Genomic DNA, 24,939 nt, shown 5'->3' on the forward strand with positions numbered 1-24,939 from the left:
TAGGGGAGGTTGTATGCATGTCCAGGGGGGGAGGGGGGAGGGTGGCAGGGTTGGGGGAGAAGGGGGAGATGGCTAGGGTTAGGGGAGGCTGTATGCGTGTCCAGGGGGGGGGGGGTGGCAGGGTTGGGGGAGATGGCTAGGGGTAGGGGAGGTTGTATGCATGTCCAGGGGGGGAGGAGGGGGGTGGCAGGGTTGGGGGAGATGGTTAGGGGTAGGGGAGGTTGTATGCGTGTCCAGGGGGGGGGGGGGGGGGGGGGCAGGGATAGGGGAGATGGTTAGGGGTAGGGGAGGCTGTAAGCATGGGAGAACAGGTAGGTTTTGAGGTGGGATTTAAAGGTGAGGAGTGAGGGTTAGTCTCTGAGTGGTTGAGGGAGAGAGTTCCAGAGGCGGGGTGAGGCAGCTCGTGAAAAGGCACGGTGACCGAATGCCAGATGCCATGCCAGATGAAGTCCGCCTGGCCAACTAGTGAATGAATGAATGAATGGTCTTTATTGTCATTGCTACAGTACAGGTACCAAACAACGACATTTAGGAGGGGTGGCTCCCCTGGTGCTAGGAAAGAAAACAAACCTAAAAAAAAACACAAGAAGGGAAGGAGCTGGTTTACATAAATAAAGGCTATGTACACTATCCACTGTACTATACTGCACAGATAGACGACTAGGGTTGTCATATTGCACAATAGTGTTACTTCACATTTATTTAAAGTGTCGCAGTTTGCAGGCTTGAAATGTACATGTTTGTGCCTCAGCACTACACCTGATTTTTTCAGTCCAGCAGCTGCCATCAATCCGTCCAGACTGTCCAGGGCCCAGAACCTAGGTCTTTGCTGTGTTCAGGGCCTGGACGGCCCTGTGGTAGAAGCTGTTCTTCAGTCTGTTTGTCCTTGCGGCCAGGGTCCTGAACCGCCTTTTCGAGGGCAGCCTGGTAAAGTGTTCGTACCCAGGGTGGGTCGGGTCCCTGGAGATCTTGGAGGCCTTCCTGAGACAGCGTGTGTTGTACAGCTCTTCCAGAGAGGGGAGGGGGGCGCCGGTGATCTTCTGTGCTGTTCTCACGACTCTCTGTAGCGCATTTCTCTCCGCTGTTGTGCAGCTGGAGAACCAGTTGCAGATGCTGTAGTATACACTGATGTAATCAATGTCTTTCGAACGCCATTGCTATGCGCTCTAATCTTCTTGAACAGCATTAAGGTTGATGCAGGCTCTCTAGTCAGCTATAGCTTTTATGTTGGCATGGACATTTTATATTAAAACACCTGCTAGAATGCTAACTTCACACGTAATTCGCTCCGCTAATGTTACGGAGTTGGCTAGTTGACCCACATCACATCAGCCAAAGTAGTGATGAATATAATTCCATAGCTGGATACTACTTTGTTTCCAATCATAGCCAGCTAGCTTACTTACTAGCTTTTATGTTTATATTTACATCAGGCGGACACTATTTGGCAGGCAGACATAATCTGCCATGGCAGTACCCATGTTTAGTAGTTTCTGAAAGGAATACTCCACTGTGCGTGGAGATGACCTGTAGATAGGCTCGGATGTTAATCGTGAGCTTAGAATGATAAGGTTCTATCTCCGTTTAGGGTAGTCGGTAGTTCAGAGATATTGAGCGTCAAAGTTTTTACATTCCATTATGTTTTGTGAGATGGAACCTTTGTATTTTATGAATTACTAACAAAAAAATGTCAACATTTTAAAAATAACACCACACAGGCATTAATAAACATCTAATGGATCAGATTATGTAAAAAGAAGAACCTTATAATTCTAACGTCATGTAATGTTGTTTGATGCATCTTAATAATGAATAAATATTTTGGACTTTTTTCCACATATACATAAAACTCAATTCGGACCTTTCCAGCTTGCTACCTACTGGAGCTAAAAACCTAAATCCCCACACTGTACTGTAAGCCACTAAACTTGAGCCAGACTGACCCTAGCAAAACGTAGGCAGCGGTGTTGCCATGGTAACTGTTGTTCAAAGCAAAACATCCATAGATTGTTAATACCATTAGTGGCCTAATGCAACGGCAATATGGTGCTGCAGAGAAAAGCAGAGACAACTTGATGCGTTTTCCTCTCTGTGTTTTTTCCTAGAGACAGTACAAGTGTTCAGCAGTGACTCACTAATGTCTGTACTCATCGCTGTAGTCATCCAGGTCCATTAACACTGAAACCAGCTCCACTGACATTTCAGTGAATATAAAAAAAACATAATTGAAATGATTTATTTATGTTTTTAAAGATGATTCACCACTCTTTGTAAGGGCAAGCTAAGTGCCCGTTTTCAGTGAGACTGTAATTTAGCGTAGAAAAACATTGAATCATTTTAAGACATGAAGTCTTTAAAAAAAAGATTCTTACAACATAATTGTCCTCTCCTTCTTTCCCTTGTGGACTGTTAGTGTTTAGTGCTGCTTGTTGCCCGAGGGTCTAGTCTGAGGGTCTAGTCTGAGGGTCTAGTCTGAGGGTCTAGTTTGAGCCACTGTTGCCTCTCCTCCACAGGGAACTTTGAGCTGGTCAGTCTGCTGCTGGAGAGAGGAGCGGACCCCATGATCGGGACCATGTGCAGGAACGGCATCTCCTCCGCTGCCCTGGGGGACATGAACTCCTACAGCCTGGCAGCAGCACACGGGCACAGGTACACACACACACACACACTATGACAGACACACACACACACGCACGCACGGGGACACACACACACACACACACACACACACACACACACACACACACACACACACACACACACACACACACACACACACTCACACAGCCTGGCAGCAGCACACGGGCACAGGTACACACACACACACACACTATGACAGACACACACACACACACGCACGCACGGACACACACACACACACACACACACACACACACACACACACACACACTCACACAGCCTGGCAGCAGCACACGGGCACAGGTACACACACACACACACACACACACACGCACTCACACACACACACACACACACACACACACACATTCTGACACTCACACACACTATGACAGACACACACACACACACACACACTCACACACTCACACACACACACACTCACACACACACACACACACACTCACACACATTCAGACACTCACACACACACACACTCACACACACATTCAGACACTCACACACTATGACAGACATACACACACACACGCACACACACACACACACACACACTCACACGCACACACACACTCACACACACATTCAGACACACACACACATTCAGACACACACACACACACACACACACACAGTCCGGCATCTGAAACCTATATAACACTCTTACATCCAACTTTGCACAGGGAACCAACTCCACTGTACACTGTATAATCCTGCCTCTCACACAATAACAACCAGCCACTCACAAGCCACAAATCTCCACTGCGGAGCCACGGATTGGCTCTGCAGTCCACTGAACGCAACTCACTCACTCACTCATCCAGTTTCACCATCATTTCCCTGCAGCAGAGCAGAATGTCGCCCGTTAAGCATTCAGAGCACATCCAGCCGTCAGAGGATCCACTAGAGTGGGAAGCCAACACCAAAGCCACATTATGGAGATAATCAATGACACGAGGAACACACTGCGGCGTGTGGAGGACTGCTACAGCACACGCATTCCGCAGCTCTCTTTATCACGTCGAATTACTTTTATTAGGGGATCAAAATCAGGGGATCAAATCAATTTCACACACAAGCCGGTCGCTCGTGCCAGACTAACGATCAGACGCCTCCTCTCGGCCTCTCAGAGGAACAAACAGAGGCAGTGATTTATTTTAATTTAACCATTATTTAACCGGGAGGTCGTTTGAGATTAAAATCTCTTTTTTTGGAGGGAGACCTGGCCAAGAAAGTACACCAGTACAGATACAAGTTACAACATTGGGGAATAAAACATAATAAATAACAGAGAAGAGATAACAGATACATATTACCCACCCCCAGAGGGTGCGGGTGGGCCCCCACACCTCCACAGCCCTCAGCCTCAGCACTGGGTCACCCCAGGGCTGCGTGCTAAGCCCCATCCTCTACAACCTCTACACCCACGACTTCACCCCCATCCACCCCAGCAACTACATCGTAAAGTTTGCAGACGACACCACCGTGGTGGGATGTATCTCGGGGGGGGACGAGGCGGCGTACAGGGATGAGGTAGAGCAATTGAGCAAGCTGTGCAAGGTAAACAACCTGCTGCTAAACAAGTCAAAGACCCAGGAACTCATCGTAGACTACAGGAGGAAAAAGTCAGAGATCCTGCCCCTGCTCATCGACGGAGAGAGCGTAGAGATGGTCTCAAACCTCCGTTTCCTGGGACACATCATACGGGATGACCTGGCCTGGAAGGACAACACTAAAGGCACCATCAAGAGGGCACAACAGCGGCTATACACCCTGAGATGCCTCAAGAAACAACACAGCAAGCAGGAGATGCTGGTGGCCTTCTACCACGGCGCAGTGGAGAGCATCCTCACCTTCGGCATCTCCAACTGGTACCACAGCTGCACGGCAGCGGAGAGAAACGATCTACAGAGAGTCGTGAGAACAGCACAGGGGATCACCGGCGCCACCCTCCCCTCTCTGAAGGAGCTGTACGAAACACGCTGTCTCAGGAGGGCCTCCAAGATCTCCAAGGACCCGACCCACCCTGGGCACGAACACTTTGTCAAGCTACCCTCGAACAGGAGGTACAGGACCCCGGCCGCTAGGACAAACAGACTGAAGGACAGCTTCTACCACAGGGCCGTCAAGGCCCTGAACACAGAAAAGGCCTAAGTTCTGGGCCCAGGACAAGTCCGGACGGATTGTAATGGCAGCTAGTGCTGAGGCACAAACATGTACATTTTCAAGCCTGCAAACTGTGACACTTTAAAAAAATGTGAAAAAATACTTTCTTGTGCAATATGACAACCCTAGTTGACTATCTGTGCAGTATAGTACAGTGGATTGTGTACATAGCCTCTATTGATGTAAACCAGCTCCTTATCTTCTTGTGATTTTATGCATCTATGCTTTTTCCAAAATGTGTTTCTTTTTCCTTTCTTAAACACCAGGGGAGCCACCCCTCCTAAATTTCGTTGTTTGGTACCTGTACTGTAGCAATGACAAATAAAGTCTATCTATCTATCTATCTATCTATCTATCTATCTATATTAGGAGTAGCAATGGCACATTTCTGTCACACAGCTTCCAGTCAGAGCTTTGGACAGACAAGGTTATTAAGACACGGTTATTAAGACAAGGTTATTAAGACAAGGTTATTAAGACAAGGTTATTAAGCTCTTAAAGTAGATGAATGATGCTCTGTGGGGAAAAAATGAAAATGTAAAAGAAACGGTCACTGTATCTTATACTGATTTCAGTCCTTGAGAGCAGAAGCCTGACTGGGGTTTTTTCTCTCTAGTAGGTCATTGATTAAGTAATGACTTTGGTCAGAGAGGTCACTTACTGGGTGTCCTAGTTCTCCATCAGCCCCTGGGGGGGGAGAGGGAGCGAAGGACACCTGCAGTGTCGGGGGCCCTGGTGACCAGTTCCACTGACATGGAATATAATTGATTCATGTAATTCGGTCGGGGAGGCTGGTGGAGGTAGAAATCGGAGGCTGGTGGAGGTAGAAATCGGAGGCTTGTGGAGGTAGAAATCGGAGGACGGGCTGGCTGTGATGCAGTGAATGGAATGAGGAACTGTATAAAACACTGTGAGCCTCGTGCCTCATCCCTTATTCATATATTATCCATTCATTACCATGAGCCGTCCTCCGATTTCTACCTCCACCAGCCTTCCCTGATGTACAGTGTGTATGTGTGTGTGTGTGTGTGTGTGTGTGTGTGTATGTATGTATGTATGTATGTACGTACTTATGTAGTATGTATGTATGTCCAGGGGTGCACATAACTGGTGCGCCAGTGCGCATGCGTCGCCAAAATGCATGCTGCGCGGCAGATCAGCCGCATGAAGGCGCTTTTGCGCACAAAAAAAAAAAAAAATTGATCACAAAAAAAACATCCTCTACCATGGTTGAAATTGAGGACAGTGATAATTTACAGCAGTCAAGAGAGCAGTGATGATGACGATTAAACTTGTAGCATAAATAAATGCTTAGGCTGTAACCTTTTGTTGAAAAGTTGATTTCAGTGTTTACAGAACAGAGCAGTGCTTAAAGAGATGTCCGTTTATTTCAGTGTGTTTAAAGAACAGACATTCAGTTAGTGCTTAAAGAGATGTCAGTTTATTTCAGTGTGTTTAAAGAACAGACATTCAGTTAGTGCTTAAAGAGATGTCAGTTGATTTCATTGTGTTTAAAGGAGTCTGACATACTTTCATGCTTAAAGAGCAGTCATTTGATTTTGCATTTGTTTATTTAGTTTTGCACACAATCATTTGTTCGTTCATCTTTATTTATGAATAAATGTCGTTTTGCTAATATAAGTTATCCATGTATCCCTTTTTCATCCATCCTGTGGGACGGGTTGTGACTCGCGAGCTCGGGGAGCACCAAGCAGCATCCCTAGGTGCTCCTCTGAGCACTGGCCCCAAAAAGTTATGTGCACCCCTGTGTATGTCCATGGTTAATCATATGGAATATAATTTGTGACACATTCTAGTCTTTTGGTCCACTTATCAGCAACTAATCAAAATGTTCAAACTTTTCTTTTGAAACACAGAACGACGTTTCAATGTTTCAACGTAGCACAAACTCGCTAGTCGAGCCAAAATACTGCAACGCAATGCATTCAGTGAGTCCTCCCCACTGCTACCTAGTGAACTAGAACACTACTTTACATTGTTACATAGTGAACTATAACACTACTTTACATTGTTAGCAGGCTCACAAAACAAGCTGTGTTTAGTTGACTAGTGACGTGTCGTTGATTTTCAACAGCGCTGACATTTTTTAGGAAAGAAACGTTCGATAATTACATGAATGAATGAATGAATGAATGGTCTTTATTGTCATTGATATAGTACAGGTACCATACAACGAAATTGGGGAGGGGGGGCTCCCCTGGTGCTAGGAAAAAAATACTAAAAACAAGAAGGGAAAAGAGCTGGTTTACATAAATAAAGGCTATATACACTATCCACTATACTATACTATACAAATAAAACACTGTGCTGTACTCTATGCTATGCTATACCTATTCTAACATTTCCTATATCTGAACCTTATGTACCCGAGGTTTGTCATATTGCACATAGTATTATTGCACATTCATTTAAAGTGTCGCAGTTTGCAGGTTTGAAATGTTCACAGTTGTGTTTCAGTATTGCACTTGATTACAATCTAGTAGCTGCCATCAAATTGTCTAGATTGTCCAGGGCCTAGAACCTAGGTCTTTGCTGTGTTCAGGGCCTGAATGGCCCTGGGGTAGAAGCTGAGCTTCAGTCTATTTGTCCTTGCGGACATGGTCCTGAACCGCCTGCCCGAGGGCAGCCGAACAAAGTGTTCGTTCCCAGGGTGGGACGGGTCTCTGGAGATCTTGGAGGCCTTCCTGAGGCAGCGTGTGTTGTACAGCTCTTCCAGAGAGGGGAGGGGGGCGCCGATGATCTTCTGGGCCCATCTCACGACTCTCTGTAGCGCTTTCCTCTCTGCGGCTGTGCAGCTGGAGAACCACACGCAGATGCAGTAGGTGAGGATGCTCTCCACTGTGCAGCGGTAGAAGGTCACAAGCAGCTCCTGTCTGAGGTGGTATTTTCTGAGGACTCTCAGGAAGTAGAGCCGCTGTTGTGCCTTCTTGATGATGGCTGCTGTGTTGGTCTTCCAGGACAGGTCATCCTGTATGTGCACCCCCAGGAATCGGAGGGTTGAGACTCTCTCCACGCTCCCTCCATCGACGAGCAGGGGCTGGACCTCAGATTTTTTCCTCCTGAAGTCCACGATGATTTCCTGGGTCAGGTTGTTAACCTTGCACAGCTTGCCCAGCTGCTCCACCTCATCCCTGTACGCCGCCTCGTCCCCCCCCGAGATGCAGCCCACCACGGTGGTGTCGTCTGCAAACTTTACGATGGAGTTGCTGGGGTGGACGGGGGTGAAGTCGTAGGTGTAGAGATTGTAGAGGATGTGGCTTAGCACGCAGCCCTGGGGGGACCCAGTGCTGAGTCTGAGGGCTGTGGAGGTGTGGGAGCCCACCCGCACCCTCTGGGGGCGGTCAGACAGGAAGTCCTTGATCCATGCACAGATGGAGTGTGATAGTCCCAGGTCTAGTAGTTTGGTCACTAGCCTGTCTGGAAGGATGGTGTTGAAGGCAGAGCTGAAGTCCACAAAGAGCAGTCTCGCGTTGCTGTTCCCCCTCTCCAGGTGGGATAGAGTGGAGTGGAGAGTCGTCGCGATGGCGTCCTCTGTGGACCTGTGGGCTCTGTAGGCGAACTGGTATGGATCCAGGTTGGGCGGGAGGCGTGTGACTATGTGGGCCCGGACCAGTTTCTCGAAGCACTTCATGATGATTGGTGTGAGTGCCACCGGTAGTCGTTTAGGCAGCTCACCGTGCTTTTCTTCGGGACTGGGATGATAGTTGAGGTTTTCAGGCAGGGTGGGATGGTGGCCTGGGACAGGGACTGGTTGAAGATGTTGGTGAAAACCCCGGCCAGCTGGTCGGCGCAGTCCCTCAGCACCCGTCCCAGGACGCCATCCGGCCCTGAGGCTTTTCTGGGGTCCACCGCCTTCAGCAAGCGTCTCACTTCATGCTCTGTGAGGGTGAGGCTGCTGAGAGCTGGAGAGAGTGGTGTTTGTGTTGTGGTTACCTCCGTTCGCCCCTCGTCGAACCGGGCGTAGAAGGAGTTCAGCTTTTCCACCAGCAGGGGGTCGTCCTCCGCGGCTGTGAGCCTGTTGGCTCTGAAGTTTGTCATGTGCTGAACCCCCTGCCACACCCGCCTGGAGTCGTTGCTCAGGAAGCATTCCTCAATCTTCTCTCTGTGGTCTGCCTTGGCCTCCCGGATGCCACGCTTTAGGTTAGCCCTGGTGGTGCTGTACAGTGTGTGTCCTTCGCTGAGTAGGCGTTGTCCCTCTCCTTGAGCAGTTTTCGGACCTTCTCAGTCATCCATGGCTTCGTGTTGGGGTAGACCCGGACACGTTTGTCCACGGTGGCTGAGTTGGTGCAGTTCACTATGTGGTTCAGAACCGACGACGTGAACTGTTCCAGGTCCTCATGCTCATATTCCTGCCATGAGGTGTCATTCAGGCAGATCTGCAGTGGAGCGGACCCTGCTGGCCAGGTTCTGACAGTCTTAGTGGTGATGGGAGCACTTTTCCTCATGGGAGTGTAGGCTGGGATCAGGAGGATTGACACGTGGTCAGACATGCCTAGATGAGCTAGCGGTCTAGCCTTGTAAGCAAGTGAGATCCCGATATGCGGACCAAAGCATTAGAACGTGTCACAGATGATGTCTACGTGCCTCCATGCATAAGCAGAGCTGAAAGTATGGTGTTATCATAATGGTCACCGATATGTGTCAGTGCTCGGTCCATAACTGTCCATAACCTCTCACTTTACCTCTCCCCTCCTTCCCACAATCTCTCCCCTCCTTCCCCTCCCACCCCCACCCCCCTCCTCTCCCTCCCACCCCCACCCCCTCCTCTCCCTCCCACCCCCACCCCCTCCTCTCCCTCCAACCCCCACTCCCTCCTCTCCCTCCCACCCCCCCCACCCCCCTCCTCCGCTTCCCACCGACACAGGAACGTGTTCCGGAGGCTTCTGTCCCAGGCGGAGAAGGACAAGGGCGACGTCCTCTCCCTGGAGGAGATCCTGGCCGAGGGCTCGGAGCCCGGAGGAGGAGGAGGAGGAGGAGGAGGAGGAGGAGGAGGAGGCGGAGGAGGGGGTGGAGGAGGAGGAGGAGGAGGGGGAGTCGAGAAGAGACCCCCACCCCTACCTCCTCAAGCTGACGGGACGCTGCGATCAGGAAAGGCCAAGCTGAGGGCTCTGCGAGAGGCTATGTACCACAGCGCTGAGCACGGCCACGTGGACATCACCATAGACATCCGCAGCTTAGGTCAGAGGTCACACGCGCCACACGGCAGACCTGGGGGGGGGGGTTCAGGATTCAAAATATTTGAAATACTTTGAGGTGTGCTCGATTTTTCGGAATTCCGTCAGGCACGAATAGAAGCTAGCGGAATAGCACGATAACTCTGCATACGAGTTATCAGTGAAAACGAGCACACCTGAAGTTGGTTTAAATATTTTCAATTTGTGAAATTTTGCCTCAGGTCTGCCACGCCCACGTCCACGCCGACACGCATCACTGTTAGACGTCACGCCGCCACCTGCTGTCTGTCCGCTGTCCTGGAGCTGTGCTCGCGTTGTGTCTGTACATGCCTAATCATCGGCTGTCATCCAGTCATCACACGGCACTAGAGACACTCCTCTGTCACGGTCACCGTAGAAACACACCCGCAGTTTAGGTGACAGTTAGAAGAACACGTGCCACACACATACTGTACACATGCTTCACTGTTTTACACGCCAACCACTTTGTGTGTGTTTTATACTGTACCCATCACCTATCATTCATTCATCCGTCACACAGTACTGGGGGGGGGCGTACTGGGGGGGCATACCTCTTTAAAGCCACCATTGTTGATATCAGCATCCTGGAGTTCAATGAATTTTCCAAACCCTGACCGTAGATATTGAGCTTTGTTCCTTAGACGTCCTGTGAGACAATAACACCCTAAGAACTGGTCAGAACCACCGTAGACGTTCACTTCTCAAAGCCAGAGGCCACCGCTACTATCTATCTTCCCATCAGCCAGTGCAAGACAGCAACAGCTGCTCTTACCGTTCACACATCAACAACACCGTAGTAGAGCGAAGCGGCCTTGGTCAGATCGGCCGGAGCCCATTTCCCCCGAAAATAATTGCTTTTGTGGCTGACGCGACTGTTAACTTTTACTCTATGGCTATCACTTTAGTTTAGTGTTGTTTATTGGCTGTGTGTGGCGTTCCCGTTACTGTAGTGTTGTTTATTGGCTTTAGAACACTTGTCAGTTAGAACTCTTGTTAGTTAGAACTCTTGTCAGTTAGAACACTTGTTAGTTAGAACACTTGTTAGTTAGAACACTTGTTAGTTAGAACACTTGTTAGTTAGAACACTTGTTAGTTAGAACACTTGTTAGTTAGAACTCTTGTTAGTTAGAACACTTGTTAGTTAGAACACTTGTCAGTTAGAACACTTGTTAGTTAGAACTCTTGTTAGTTAGAACTCTTGTTAGTTAGAACTCTTGTCAGTTAGAACTCTTGTCAGTTAGAACTCTTGTTAGTTAGAACACTTGTCAGTTAGAACACTTGTCAGTTAGAACTCTTGTTAGTTAGAACTCTTGTTAGTTAGAACTCTTGTCAGTTAGAACTCTTGTTAGTTAGAACTCTTGTTAGTTAGAACTCTTGTTAGTTAGAACACTTGTTAGTTAGAACTCTTGTCAGTTAGAACACTTGTCAGTTACAACTCTTGTTAGTTAGAACACTTGTCAGTTAGAACACTTGTCAGTTAGAACTCTTGTCAGTTAGAACTCTTGTTAGTTAGAACACTTGTCAGTTAGAACACTTGTTAGTTAGAACTCTTGTTAGTTAGAACTCTTGTCAGTTAGAACACTTGTCATTTACAACTCTTGTTAGTTAGAACACTTGTCAGTTAGAACTCTTGTTAGTTAGAACTCTTGTCAGTTAGAACACTTGTCAGTTAGAACTCTTGTTAGTTAGAACTCTTGTTAGTTAGAACTCTTGTCAGTTAGAACTCTTGTTAGTTAGAACTCTTGTCAGTTAGAACACTTGTTAGTTAGAACTCTTGTTAGTTAGAACTCTTGTTAGTTAGAACTCTTGTCAGTTAGAACTCTTGTCAGTTAGAACTCTTGTCAGTTAGAACACTTGTCAGTTAGAACTCTTGTTAGTTAGAACTCTTGTTAGTTAGAACTCTTGTCAGTTAGAACTCTTGTCAGTTAGAACTCTTGTTAGTTAGAACTCTTGTCAGTTATAACACTTGTTAGTTAGAACTCTTGTTAGTTAGAACTCTTGTCAGTTAGAACACTTGTCAGTTAGAACACTTGTTAGTTAGAACTCTTGTCAGTTAGAACACTTGTCAGTTAGAACTCTTGTTAGTTAGAACTCTTGTTAGTTAGAACTCTTGTCAGTTAGAACTCTTGTCAGTTAGAACTCTTGTTAGTTAGAACTCTTGTTAGTTAGAACTCTTGTCAGTTAGAACACTTGTCAGTTAGAACTCTTGTTAGTTAGAACACTTGTTAGTTAGAACTCTTGTTAGTTAGAACTCTTGTCAGTTAGAACACTTGTCAGTTAGAACTCTTGTTAGTTAGAACTCTTGTTAGTTAGAACTCTTGTCAGTTAGAACTCTTGTCAGTTAGAACTCTTGTTAGTTAGAACACTTGTTAGTTAGAACACTTGTCAGTTAGAACTCTTGTTAGTTAGAACTCTTGTTAGTTAGAACTCTTGTCAGTTAGAACACTTGTCAGTTAGAACTCTTGTTAGTTAGAACACTTGTCAGTTAGAACTCTTGTTAGTTAGAACTCTTGTCAGTTAGAACACTTGTCAGTTAGAACTCTTGTTAGTTAGAACACTTGTCAGTTAGAACTCTTGTTAGTTAGAACTCTTGTTAGTTAGAACACTTGTCAGTTAGAACACTTGTTAGTTAGAACTCTTGTCAGTTAGAACACTTGTCAGTTAGAACTCTTGTTAGTTAGAACTCTTGTTAGTTAGAACTCTTGTCAGTTAGAACTCTTGTTAGTTAGAACACTTGTCAGTTAGAACACCTGTCAGTTAGAACACTTGTTAGTTAGAACACTTGTCAGTTAGAACACTTGTCAGTTAGAACTCTTGTCAGTTAGAACTCTTGTTAGTTAGAACTCTTGTTAGTTAGAACACTTGTCAGTTAGAACACTTGTTAGTTAGAACACTTGTCAGTTAGAACTCTTGTTAGTTAGAACTCTTGTCAGTTAGAACACTTGTCAGTTAGAACTCTTGTTAGTTAGAACACTTGTTAGTTAGAACACTTGTCAGTTAGAACTCTTGTCAGTTAGAACACTTGTCAGTTAGAACTCTTGTTAGTTAGAACACTTGTCAGTTAGAACACTTGTTAGTTAGAACTCTTGTCAGTTAGAACACTTGTCAGTTAGAACTCTTGTTAGTTAGAACACTTGTTAGTTAGAACACTTGTCAGTTAGAACTCTTGTTAGTTAGAACTCTTGTCAGTTAGAACACTTGTCAGTTAGAACTCTTGTTAGTTAGAACACTTGTTAGTTAGAACACTTGTTAGTTAGAACTCTTGTCAGTTAGAACACTTGTCAGTTAGAACTCTTGTCAGTTAGAACTCTTGTCAGTTAGAACTCTTGTTAGTTAGAACTCTTGTCAGTTAGAACACTTGTTAGTTAGAACTCTTGTCAGTTAGAACACTTGTCAGTTAAAACACTTGTCAGTTAGAACTCTTGTCAGTTATAACTCTTGTTAGTTAGAACTCTTGTCAGTTAGAACTCTTGTCAGTTAGAACACTTGTGTGTGGCGTTCCCTTTACTGTAGTGTTGTTTATTGGCTGTGTGTGTGGCGTCCCCCCAGGCGTCCCCTGGACTCTGCACACCTGGCTGGAGTCCCTGCGCACCTGCTTCCAGCAGCACCGCCGGCCGCTGATCCAGGGCCTGCTGAAGGACTTCAGCTGCATCCAGGAGGAGGAGTACACGGAGGAGCTCATCACCCACGGCCTGCCGCTCATGTTCCAGATCCTCCGCGCCTCCAAGGTCACTGGACCGTCCTTACCTCCCCGCCCCCGCCTGCCTGCCCGCCCCTCTGTGATTGTCACACACACACACGGGCACAGGCACACACACACAGGCACACACGAGGCACATGGGCACAAGGCACATGGGCACACACACGGGCACGGGCACACGAAGCACACATGCACACACACCAGGAGCACACCCACGCATGCACCCACACACACCTTCAGCGGTGACTAGCCTTAATCTCCTCAGCTTTCTAATTCCCACTGACCTCTGACCTGTGGTCTCTGTCTCCTGTCTGTCCTGCAGAACGAGGTGATCAGCCAGCAGCTGTCAGTGATCTTCACCCAGTGCTACGGGCCGTTCCCCATCCCCAAACTGACGGAGGTGAAGAGGAAGCAGAGCTCGCGCCTAGGTGGGTAAATGGACTGCACTTATATAGCGCCTTTTTTGCTGCTCCAAAGCTGCTCCAAATCGCTTTACAACGGCCTCTCATTCACACACACATTCACACACCAATGGCGGCAAGCTGCCATGCAAGGCGCCCGGTTCAGTGTCTTGCCCAAGGACATGTGGCCAGCCGGGGCTCGAACCGCTGATCTGCCAACCTTGTGATCATTAGACGGCGTCTCTACCTCCTGTGCCACAGCCGCCCCTACACAGTGACAGGGTGTCCGTCCTTGTTTATCCAGCTCCTATCAGTGATACTCAGAGTTGTTGTCTGAACTCCATACAGATCTAGGACCAGGCTAACGGAGTCAGAGGCGCGTTAAGGCAATCAGAATCAGAATTGTTTTTTTATCAACGTACAGGTCGGGTACACAGAGTAATATTCTTGGGTTCAGGTTCATTCGACATTGGCATTGCAGCAGAAATACAAAATCAATAATAAAATAAGCAGGATGTAAAAACAACAGTCAACAATCAACAATAGCAGCGATAGCGTCAATAGCAGCAGTAGCAGCAGAATGAACAACAATAATAGAATAAGTAATAGCAGCAGAATGCAAGTCAGCACATCAACATTATTAATGTGATCAACATTACGGGAAGTTCAAGTATTAGTCAGGTTGTACATAAAATGCTGTGCATGTAGCAGTGAGATGTAACACATTATACAACAGTTAGTTCCGACTGATATACAGTATAACAGCACTGGGACCTTTAACTATATGTATCACTCCGCCGCACATGTGTTCTACTAAATGACCGTTAATTAGACTACATGTTTGTGTTCAGGTTACTAGGCAACAGTCCATTTGAAGTTCAGTTGCGGAACTATTTTTTGTTTATTTCTATGATTAAATAAACAAACAAATCATAATCTGTTGTCGCTTATTACTGTTAACTAATAAATCGTGCTGTAGAACTGTTGTATAACAGCAATATCACACTGGAGGTTGTGCTGTTATACTGAATATCAGCACGTCTGTGATTGTCTTCTACTCGGCCTGCGGCCTCGTACCTACGACCCAATCACAGCCGTGCTGATATTCAGTATAACACACTCCCTCTCGTGTGATATTGCTTAACTGTCATACGGTGTGCAATGTGGTCCAGATATGCACACTTACGTGTTTGTATTTGCATATTCAATGTGAGTAAGACTGGTAACAGAAAATACTCACTGTAGAATTAACTCTCTATACTTGCATTCCCAAGTGCAATTATTGAAATATTCAGACACATGAGTTGTGTATATATGAGGAAAGCCTCTAGCGCCATCTAGAGTGTATATTGGATAACAATACTTTTGGATGACTTACTAACAACTCACTATTGATCAAATTCTCAAACATTTATAATTGTATTAACCTAAAGAAGCATTAATGTGTTTTAATTTCACTTCAGAATTGCACTTCTAAAGTCTCAAGGGACTCGTAAAGCAGATGAAAAACAGCCCTAGGAGTTATTTGAAATGAGATTGGCCTTTCAGAATAGTAATATGATGTATACATTTATTCCATTTTTATAAAACGTGTTAAATAGCTTAAGCTTAATTGCCCTCAGGCGTTTGTATGCTGCATGCTCTGTTGGTGTCTCCTTCACACCGACCCAGGAGGGGTAGAGAAGCTTCCGGGCCGTAGAAACGCTGGTTTGGGAATAGTTCCGTCTTCTAGAGTTCCCCCTCAGGGAGATGTCATGTGACCTCATCAACATGCTTTTCTTTCAGACCCCCACTTCCTCAACAACAAGGAGATGTCTGACGTGACGTTCCTGGTGGAGGGGAAGCCGTTCTACGCCCACAAAGTCCTTCTGTTCACTGCCTCTGGCCGGTGAGAGAGCTGAAACAAGACAATAATGAAAAATAATACTTGATAGCATGTCCCATGTACCATGTACCTAAGATGGCGGCGCGCACAGACGCGCGGCTTGGAGTGGCTTCAACACTGGTGTTTTTTAGTGTTTTTAAGTACATTTGTATGTACATATTTATTTTAGTACTTATAGGGAACGGTTGTGTAAATAGTACCTACAGCAGACTAGACTTACTAGAAGTTGGTGCGCAAAACGAGGGGACTGTAACAACGGAGTTCTTGAAACAACAAAGGATTCCATTCGACGTTGCCCGGTTGCCGGGTGAAAAATACTACGCTCTCCCAACACTCAAGCGCAAACGTCGGAGGCGAGACCGTAAGCAACGCCGAGGAAGAAGGGGGGGCCTGCTAGCCAGGCTGAGGAGAAGCCCGGATAAGCCTGCTTTGCCGAGTATTTTCCTATCCAACGTCAGGTCCCTGGCTAACAAGATGGACGAATTGATACTACAGGTCGTCACAAATAACATCGTGGGAGATAGCTGTGTGATTATTCTCACTGAAACCTGGCTAAATGACACTATCCTGGACTCCGCGGTAAGCCTAGAAGGGAGAACCCTTCACCGGGCAGACCGGACTTTGCTTAGTGGGAAGACCCGCGGAGGTGGGCTCATTATATCTACGAAGGACAGCTGGTGCTTAAACACGAAAACTGTATATAGCCACTGCTCCCCAAACCTGGAATACTTGACTGTTAAATGCCGACCCACTTACCTCCCGAGGGAATTCAACGCAGTGTATATTACAAGTGTTTACATTGCACCAAACGCAGATGGTAGCTTAGCATTGGCGCGGCTATATGACGTCATCAGTGGTGAACAGAGCGCGGACCCACAGGCAGTCCACATTATCGCCGGAGATTTTAATCATGCCGACCTGAAGGTAGTACTACCCAAGTTCTATCAGCATGTTAAATGTGCAACAAGAGGAGAAAAAACACTGGATAAGGTATACACCAACATCAAGCGTGTTTACAAGGCTAGACTGCTAGCTCATCTAGGCATGTCTGACCATGTGTCAATCCTCCTGATCCCAGCCTACACTACTGTACCATGAGGAAAAGTGCTCCCATCACCACTAAGACTGTCAGAACCTGGCCAGAAGGGTCCGCTCCACTGCAGATCTGCCTAAATGACACCTCATGGCAGGAATATGAGCATGAGGACCTGGAACAGTTCACGTCGTCGGTTCTGAACCACATAGTGAACTGCACCAACTCAGTCACCGTGGACAAACGGGTCCGGGTCTACCCCAACACGAAGCCATGGATGACTGGGAAGGTCCAAAAACGGATCAATGAGAGGGACAACGCCTTCTTCGCAGGGAAGGGCACACTGCTGTACATCACCAGCAGGGCTAACCTAAAGCGCGGCATCCGGGAGGCCAAGGCAGAACACAGAGAGAAGATTGAGGAATGCTTCCTGAGCAACGACTCCAGGCGGATGTGGCAGGGGGTTCAGCACATGACAAACTTCAGAGCCAACAGGCTCACAGCCGCAGAGGACGACCCCCTGCTGGCGGAAAAGCTGAACTCCTTCTACGCACGGTTCGACGAGGGGCGAACGGAGGTAACCACAACACAAACACCACTCTCTCCAGCTCTCAGCAGCCTCACCCTCACAGAGCATGAAGTGAGACGCGTGCTGAAGGCGGTGGACCCCAGGAAAGCCTCGGGGCCGGATGGCGTCCTGGGACGGGTGCTGAGGGACTGCGCCGACCAGCTGGCCGGGGTTTTCACCAACATCTTCAACCAGTCCCTGTCCCAGGCCACCATCCCACCCTGCCTGAAAACCTCAACTATCATCCCAGTCCCAAAGAAAAGCACGGTGAGCTGCCTAAACGACTACCGCCCGGTGGCACTCACACCAATCATCATGAAGTGCTTCGAGAAACTAGTCCGGGCCCACATAGTCACACGCCTCCCGCCCAACCTGGATCCATACCAGTTCGCCTACAGAGCCCACAGGTCCACAGAGGACGCCATCGCGACGACTCTCCACGCCACTCTATCCCACCTGGAGAGGGGAAACAGCTACGCGAGACTGCTCTTTGTGGACTTCAGCTCTGCCTTCAACACCATCCTTCCAGACAGGCTAGTGACCAAACTACTAGACCTGGGACTATCACACTCTATATGTGCATGGATCAAGGACTTCCTGTCCGACCGCCCCCAGAGGGTGCGGGTGGGCTCCCACACCTCCACAGCCCTCAGATTCAGCACTGGGTCCCCCCAGGGCTGCATGCTAAGCCCCATCCTCTACAACCTCTACACCTACGACTTCACCCCCGTCCACCCCAGCAACTCCATCGTAAAGTTTGCAGACGACACCACCGTGGTGGGCTGCATCTCGGGGGGGGACGAGGCGGCGTACAGGGATGAGGTAGAGCAGCTGAGCAAGCTGTGCAAGGTTAACAACCTGCTGCTGAACAAGTCAAAGACCCAGGAAATCATCGTGGACTTCAGGAGGAAAAAATCTGAGGTCCAGCCCCTGCTCATCGACGGAGAGAGCGTGGAGAGAGTCTCAACCCTCCGATTCCTGGGGGTGCACATACAGGATGACCTGTCCTGGAAGAACAACACAGCAGCCACCATCAAGAAGGCACAACAGCGGCTCTACTTCCTGAGAGTCCTCAGGAAGGAACACAACAAGCAGGAGATACTGGTGGCCTTCTACCGCGGCGCAGTGGAGAGCATCCTCACCTACGGCATCTGCAACTGGTTCTCCAGCTGCACAACCGCGGAGAGAAATGCGCTACAGAGAGTCGTGAGAACAGCCCAGAAGATCACCGGCGCCCCCCTCCCCTCTCTGGAAGAGCTGTACAACACACGCTGTCTCAGGAAGGCCTCCAAGATCTCCAGAGACCCAACCCACCCTGGGTACGAACACTTTACCCGGCTGCCCTCGAAAAGGCGGTACAGGACCATGGCCGCAAGGACAAACAGACTGAAGCTCAGCTTCTACCCCAGGGCCATCCAGGCCCTGAACACAGCAAAGACCTAGGTTCTGGGCCCTGGACAGTCTGGACGGATTGATGGCAGCTGCTGGATTGAAAAAATCAGGTGTAGTGCTGAGGCACAAATGTGTACATTTCAAGCCTGCAAACTGCGACACTTTAAATGAATGTGCAATAACACTATGTGCAATATGACAACCCTAGTCGTCTTATCTGTACAGTATAGTATAGTGGATAGTGTACATAGCCTTTATTTATGTAAACCAGCTCCTTTCCCTTCTTGTTTTTTTTCTTTTTTTTTTCTTTCCTAGCACCAGGGGAGCCACCCCTCCCAAATTTCGTTGTTTGGTACCTGTACTATAGCAATGACAATAAAGACCATTCATTCATTCAATATCCAAGAGCAAATATTGTTAATGACTCCTTGCATGTTGGTTTATTTCTGTGTGTACTTACTTAACAAAGGTATTCGGTTGTTAAGTCGTGACGTGTTTCCGGGTCCAACGTTGGCTGAGGCGCTCTCTTCGAAATGCCTCAGTAATAATAATAATTCATTATATTTGTATAGCGCTTTTCCGAGGCTCAAAGACGCTGACAAATATGGGAAAAACAGGAAAGTGCTGCTGTGTCCCTTGTTGTATGAATAGATCCCAGTCTAAAAAACGATTGAACTGTCATTCTACCGCTGTAGTACACTGGTACTCTGGTGCTTTAGTACACTGGTACTCTGGTGCTTTAGTACACTGGTACTCTGGTGCTTTAGTACACTGGTACTCTGGTGCTTTAGTACACTGGTACTCTGGTGCTGTAGTACACTGGTACTCTGGTGCTGTAGTACACTGGTACTCTGGTGCTGTAGTACACTGGTACTCTGGTGCGGGGAATTTCTGGTTTGGACCCGGAAATTGCTAAACGTCACGTTTGACGTCAGACTTAACAACAGAATAGTTCATGTGGGCTGTTCTGTTCTGCTCTTTTTTTTCTTTCTTTCATCCCTTCTCTCCTCCCTATGCTCTCATCCCTTCTCTCCTCCCTATGCTCTCATCCCTTCTCTCCTCCCTATGCTTTCATCCCTTCTCTCCTCCCTATGCTTTCATCCCTTCTCTCCTCCCTATGCTTCCATCCCTTCTCTCCTCCCTATGCTTTCATCCCTTCTCTCCTCCCTATGCGTTCATCCCTTCTCTCCTCCCTATGCGTTCATCCCTTCTCTCCTCCCTATGCGTTCATCCCTTCTCTCCTCCCTATGCGTTCATCCCTTCTCTCCTCCCTATGCGTTCATCCCTTCTCTCCTCCCTATGCGTTCATCCCTTCTCTCCTCCCTATGCGTTCATCCCTTCTCTCCTCCCTATGCTTTCATCCCTTCTCTCCTCCCTATGCTTTCATCCCTTCTCTCCTCCCTATGCTTCCATCCCTTCTCCCCTCCCTATGCTTTCATCCCTTCTCTCCTCCCTATGCGTTCATCCCTTCTCTCCTCCCTATGCGTTCATCCCTTCTCTCCTCCCTATGCGTTCATCCCTTCTCTCCTCCCTACGCTTTCATCCCTTCTCTCCTCCCTATGCGTTCATCCCTTCTCTCCTCCCTATGCGTTCATCCCTTCTCTCCTCCCTATGCGTTCATCCCTTCTCTCCTCCCTATGCGTTCATCCCTTCTCTCCTCCCTACGCTTTCATCCCTTCTCTCCTCCCTACGCTTTCATCCCTTCTCTCCTCCCTCTGCTCTCATCCCTCCTCTCCTCCCTATGCTTCCATCCCTTCTCTCCTCCCTATGCTCTCATCCCTTCTCTCCTCCCTATGCTCTCATCCCTTCTCTCCTCCCTATGCTTCCATCCCTTCTCTCCTCCCTATGCTTCCATCCCTTCTCTCCTCCCTATGCTTTCATCCCTTCTCTCCTCCCGATGCTCTCATCCCTTCTCTCCTCCCTATGCTTTCATCCCTTCTCTCCTCCCTATGCTTTCATCCCTTCTCTCCTCCCTATGCTCTCATCCCTTCTCTCCTCCCTATGCTCTCATCCCTTCTCTCCTCCCTATGCGTTCATCCCTTCTCTCCTCCCTATGCTCTCATCCCTTCTCTCCTCCCTATGCTTTCATCCCTTCTCTCCTCCCTATGCGTTCATCCCTTCTCTCCTCCCTATGCTTTCATCCCTTCTCTCCTCCCTATGCTCTCATCCCTTCTCTCCTCCCTATGCTCTCATCCCTTCTCTCCTCCCTATGCTCTCATCCCTTCTCTCCTCCCTATGCTTTCATCCCTTCTCTCCTCCCTATGCTCTCATCCCTTCTCTCTTCCCTATGCTTTCATCCCTTCTCTCCTCCCTATGCGTTCATCCCTTCTCTCCTCCCTATGCTCTCATCCCTTCTCTCCTCCCTATGCTTTCATCCCTTCTCTCCTCCCTATGCTCTCATCCCTTCTCTCCTCCCTATGCGTTCATCCCTTCTCTCCTCCCTATGCTCTCATCCCTTCTCTCCTCCCTATGCTTTCATCCAGGTTTAAGTCGCTGCTCCAGAACAGACCAGCCGCGGAGAACACCTGCATTGAGATCAGCCACGTCAAGTACAACATATTCCAGGTACATTACATTTAATTATGTAATCAAGTTTTTTTGAGTTGTGTGTCGTATCTTCGATACCCCAGAAGGGGGCAGTCATGCTATATTCAACACCAAGAGCAGATGCTGACTTTCTACTGCCCCAAGACCATCGCAGAAATGACAAGTAAACTCTTGACATCAAACCTGCATTTTAGAGCAAATGTAAACATTAAATCATCAGGAACCTGGAGTAAACTTTTCTCATGTTTGGCAAAACATCAACATTCTCAAACATTTTGGCTTGTACCTAATTTAAGAGCATAACAGCATTGCTCTTTCTTTTCCAGCTAGTAATGCAGTACCTGTACTGTGGAGGCACTGAGTCCTTACACATAAGGAACACTGAGATTATGGAGGTAAGAGAAAGAGAAAGGAAAAGTACAGTAGACATTGGCAGACCCGTTTTATCATCCTAATGTCATCGCATTTCTCACTGTGTGTATGTGTGTGTGTGTGTGCGTGTGTGTATGTGCGTGCGTGCGTGCGTGTGTGCGTGCACGTGTATGTGCGTGCGCGTGTGTGTGTGTATGTGCGTGCGTGTGTGTGTGTGTGTGTGTGTGTGTGTGCATGCGCGTGTGCATGTGCGTGTGTGTATGTGCGTGCGTGCGCGTGTGTGCGTGCGTGCGTGCGCGCGCGTGTGTGTGTGTGTGTGTCCTCCGCAGCTCTTGTCGGCAGCCAAGTTTTTCCAGCTAGAGGCCCTTCAGAGACACTGTGAGATCATCTGCTCCAAGAACATCACCACGGAAACCTGCGTAGACATCTACAAACATGCTAAGGTGAGAGCCAACAGACTGCACACTAAGAACATCTAAGGCGTGTAGCACAGATGGCTACAGAGTGTTAGAATGTTTCCCGAGGCCAGGTGGAGAGTGATAGTATTCATGTATAAGTTTCTTTCTGTGGCGGCTGTGGCGCAGGAGGTAGAGCCGGCGTCTAATGATCGCAAGGTCAGCAGATCGCCGGTTCGATCCCCGGCTGGCCACATGTCGAGGTGTCCTTGGGCAAGACACTGAACCCCCAAATTGCTCTCAGTGAGCGGGCCGGCGCCTTGCATGGTAGCTTGCCGCCATTGGTGTGTGAATGTGTGAATGAGAGGCCATTGTAAAGTGCTTTGGAATAAGGCGCTATATAAGTCAGTCCATTTAGCATTTTCTTCCATGTCTCCCCCGGGCCGTGTGTAGTTCCTGGGCGCCAGTGAGCTGGCGGCCTTCATCGAGGCCTACTTCCTGAAGAACATGGTGCTGCTGATCGAGCTGGAGACCTTCAAGCAGCTTCTGTACGAGGCGCCAGCGGAGAGCCCCGGCCCCCCCTGCCCCGGACCCTGCCCCAGCCTCAGCCCCAGCATAGACGTCCTCCACAACCTGGAGAAAACACTGGCCACCCGCATCCACTCCATCCACCTCTCCACCTCCAAGGGCTCCATAGTGTGACAGCTTCGAGCCCGCCCACGCCCACCCCCCCCCACCACCCCACACACACCCCTAACGCACTTGCAACGTCCCAGCAACGTTACTGCAACATCCACCTCCTCCCGAAACCCCTGAATCATCCGTTTGTCCTCTCGGGGCAAAAAGAGGACACTGTGGGATGTCCCGTCGGGGTGGTAAATGTGTTCCCGTGGTTCCTGTCATTTTGCTACGACCTCCACCTCAGTCACCGCTCACCTGTCCGTCGCCAGCGGAGCGCGGTCGCGTCACGTGACAGGCCTGGGTTTGTGATGTCACAACATTCCACAGTGTAACATTCTGTCCACCTTGTCTGAGGGCTTCGCTACACTCCCTTTGTCAAAGGGTCAGACATTGTTGTAACCCTCTTCTAACATCACGGCAACGTCTGATGTGATACAGAGCGGAAAGTGTGAAGACTACAAGGAAGTGTGACTTGTTACAGTCCCGTGATCTGTCCGTGATCTGTCCATGGTTAAGGACAATTGGGTCCCCTTCAGTTGAAACAAGAGTTTTAAAGTAGAATTCGTAACCATACTTTTGATGTTGACATCTGGTATGAAAGATTATTTTACTGTGCTGTGTAATATCCTTTTATATGACAGCAAAGCAAATATTATTGGTGACATAAGATAAAAATGCCAAAGCATCAGCTTAAACCTAACCAACCACAAAGACAGCTCTACGGTAGATAATGAAAGAAACATTGGGAATGCATTGTAGCAGTGATCTGAGAGCATAGCAGACAGACATTGCCAACTCCTACCCCCCTGGTCATGCTGGACAGCATTTCAACTGTGTCCTTGTGTCCGTAAAATGTGTGCCAAGGCCAAACTGATCAGAATAACTTCCACAACCAACTGAATACTTCAGTGCTCTTTGAACTTGTACTCCTGTCGGCTCAAACAATCAGTATTGATTTATGCTCGAAACATGGATGTTCAACGAGCAAGTTCAAATTAACTTGTGATATATTTATGAACAATGTTGATCATTTGCATGACACCTTCTCAACCTGTCCTGTCCTGATGTTGGGCTGAGTCTCCTTCAGACTACTGTGGAGGGGATTGAGGAATACTATGCTGAACACTTTCCCTATGACAAACCACAGACTCCGAGGGTCCTGAGATGGATCCTGATAGAGGGTCTGTCTTGACAGGGTCTGTCTTGATGTTGGGGGAAGCAGTGTAAATGTAAATACGTCATGAAAGTCAACTGTTTGGGCCGTTCCTCCTGTAACTAATGTACAGTATATTCACTCCACAATCGCTTGGCTAGTATCGCTCTCGTTGGATGTCTTACCTGCACAAACGTTGTTCCAAATGTATGATTCCGTTCATGCAAAGTTGCATGTTAAATGTATGACTCTTTTTTCGTTTTCTTTCCTCTGTGTTTGTCTGTAGGCCTATGTTTTTAGATCTCTGTGTCAAGCGGATTGATATGGCTGAGTAGGATAGCCTCTGATACATGTTGAATTCCTAGCAGGGGATTCCTTCTAGCTGTGCAGGCTAGCGTTGCATTCCAAATAATTGAGGTCACATGGGACATGGTAGCTCTAAGGCAATCCCTCTAGTAAGCTGTTATCGATAACCCCAAATTGTCTATTGCCATGAAATCACATGTGGGTATCTCAATGTCTGTATGATATGCAAAAGTCGCTATGTAGTCTACATGTTGCATTATGCAAATTCCATCTATCAGATATCTATTTTGAGTATAATTTCAGAGACAAAGACTATTAAGACGGTTGCTACGCAAAGGATGCCATAAGCCTTTTGTTTAGATTGATTTAAAGCTCTATATTTTGTCTTAAGGCCAATGCACACGGCGTGCGATTTTGTTGCACGACAACATTCGATTCTCAATTCACACCAATGAATGAATGAATG

At 47.8% G+C, this 24,939-nt stretch overlaps 1 protein-coding gene across 2 annotated transcripts in view; it reads left to right on the plus strand.

Annotated features, from left to right (window-relative positions):
* The window catches only part of LOC308163215 (ankyrin repeat and BTB/POZ domain-containing protein 3-A-like), a gene marked incomplete at both ends in the record, with an annotated part of 139,783 nt that extends 116,748 nt beyond the window's left edge, over positions 1-23,035 (plus strand). The window contains 9 exons of one of the 2 annotated variants that reach the window (XM_080537390.1): positions 2,514-2,649; positions 9,710-10,023; positions 13,590-13,768; positions 14,063-14,168; positions 15,927-16,029; positions 21,503-21,584; positions 21,893-21,961; positions 22,268-22,381; positions 22,787-23,035. In XM_080537390.1, the coding sequence (XP_080393516.1) occupies positions 2,514-2,649; positions 9,710-10,023; positions 13,590-13,768; positions 14,063-14,168; positions 15,927-16,029; positions 21,503-21,584; positions 21,893-21,961; positions 22,268-22,381; positions 22,787-23,035 (1,352 nt within the window). The remainder of the gene's footprint in view (positions 1-2,513; positions 2,650-9,709; positions 10,024-13,589; positions 13,769-14,062; positions 14,169-15,926; positions 16,030-21,502; positions 21,585-21,892; positions 21,962-22,267; positions 22,382-22,786) is intronic. The other variant, XM_080537391.1, reaches the window with a different exon arrangement.
* Between the last annotated feature and the right edge of the window lie 1,904 nt (positions 23,036-24,939).

The sequence above is a fragment of the Nansenia antarctica genome (genome assembly GCF_963989245.1).
Source record: "Nansenia antarctica genome assembly, chromosome: 8".
Classification (NCBI taxonomy): domain Eukaryota; kingdom Metazoa; phylum Chordata; class Actinopteri; order Argentiniformes; family Microstomatidae; genus Nansenia; species Nansenia antarctica.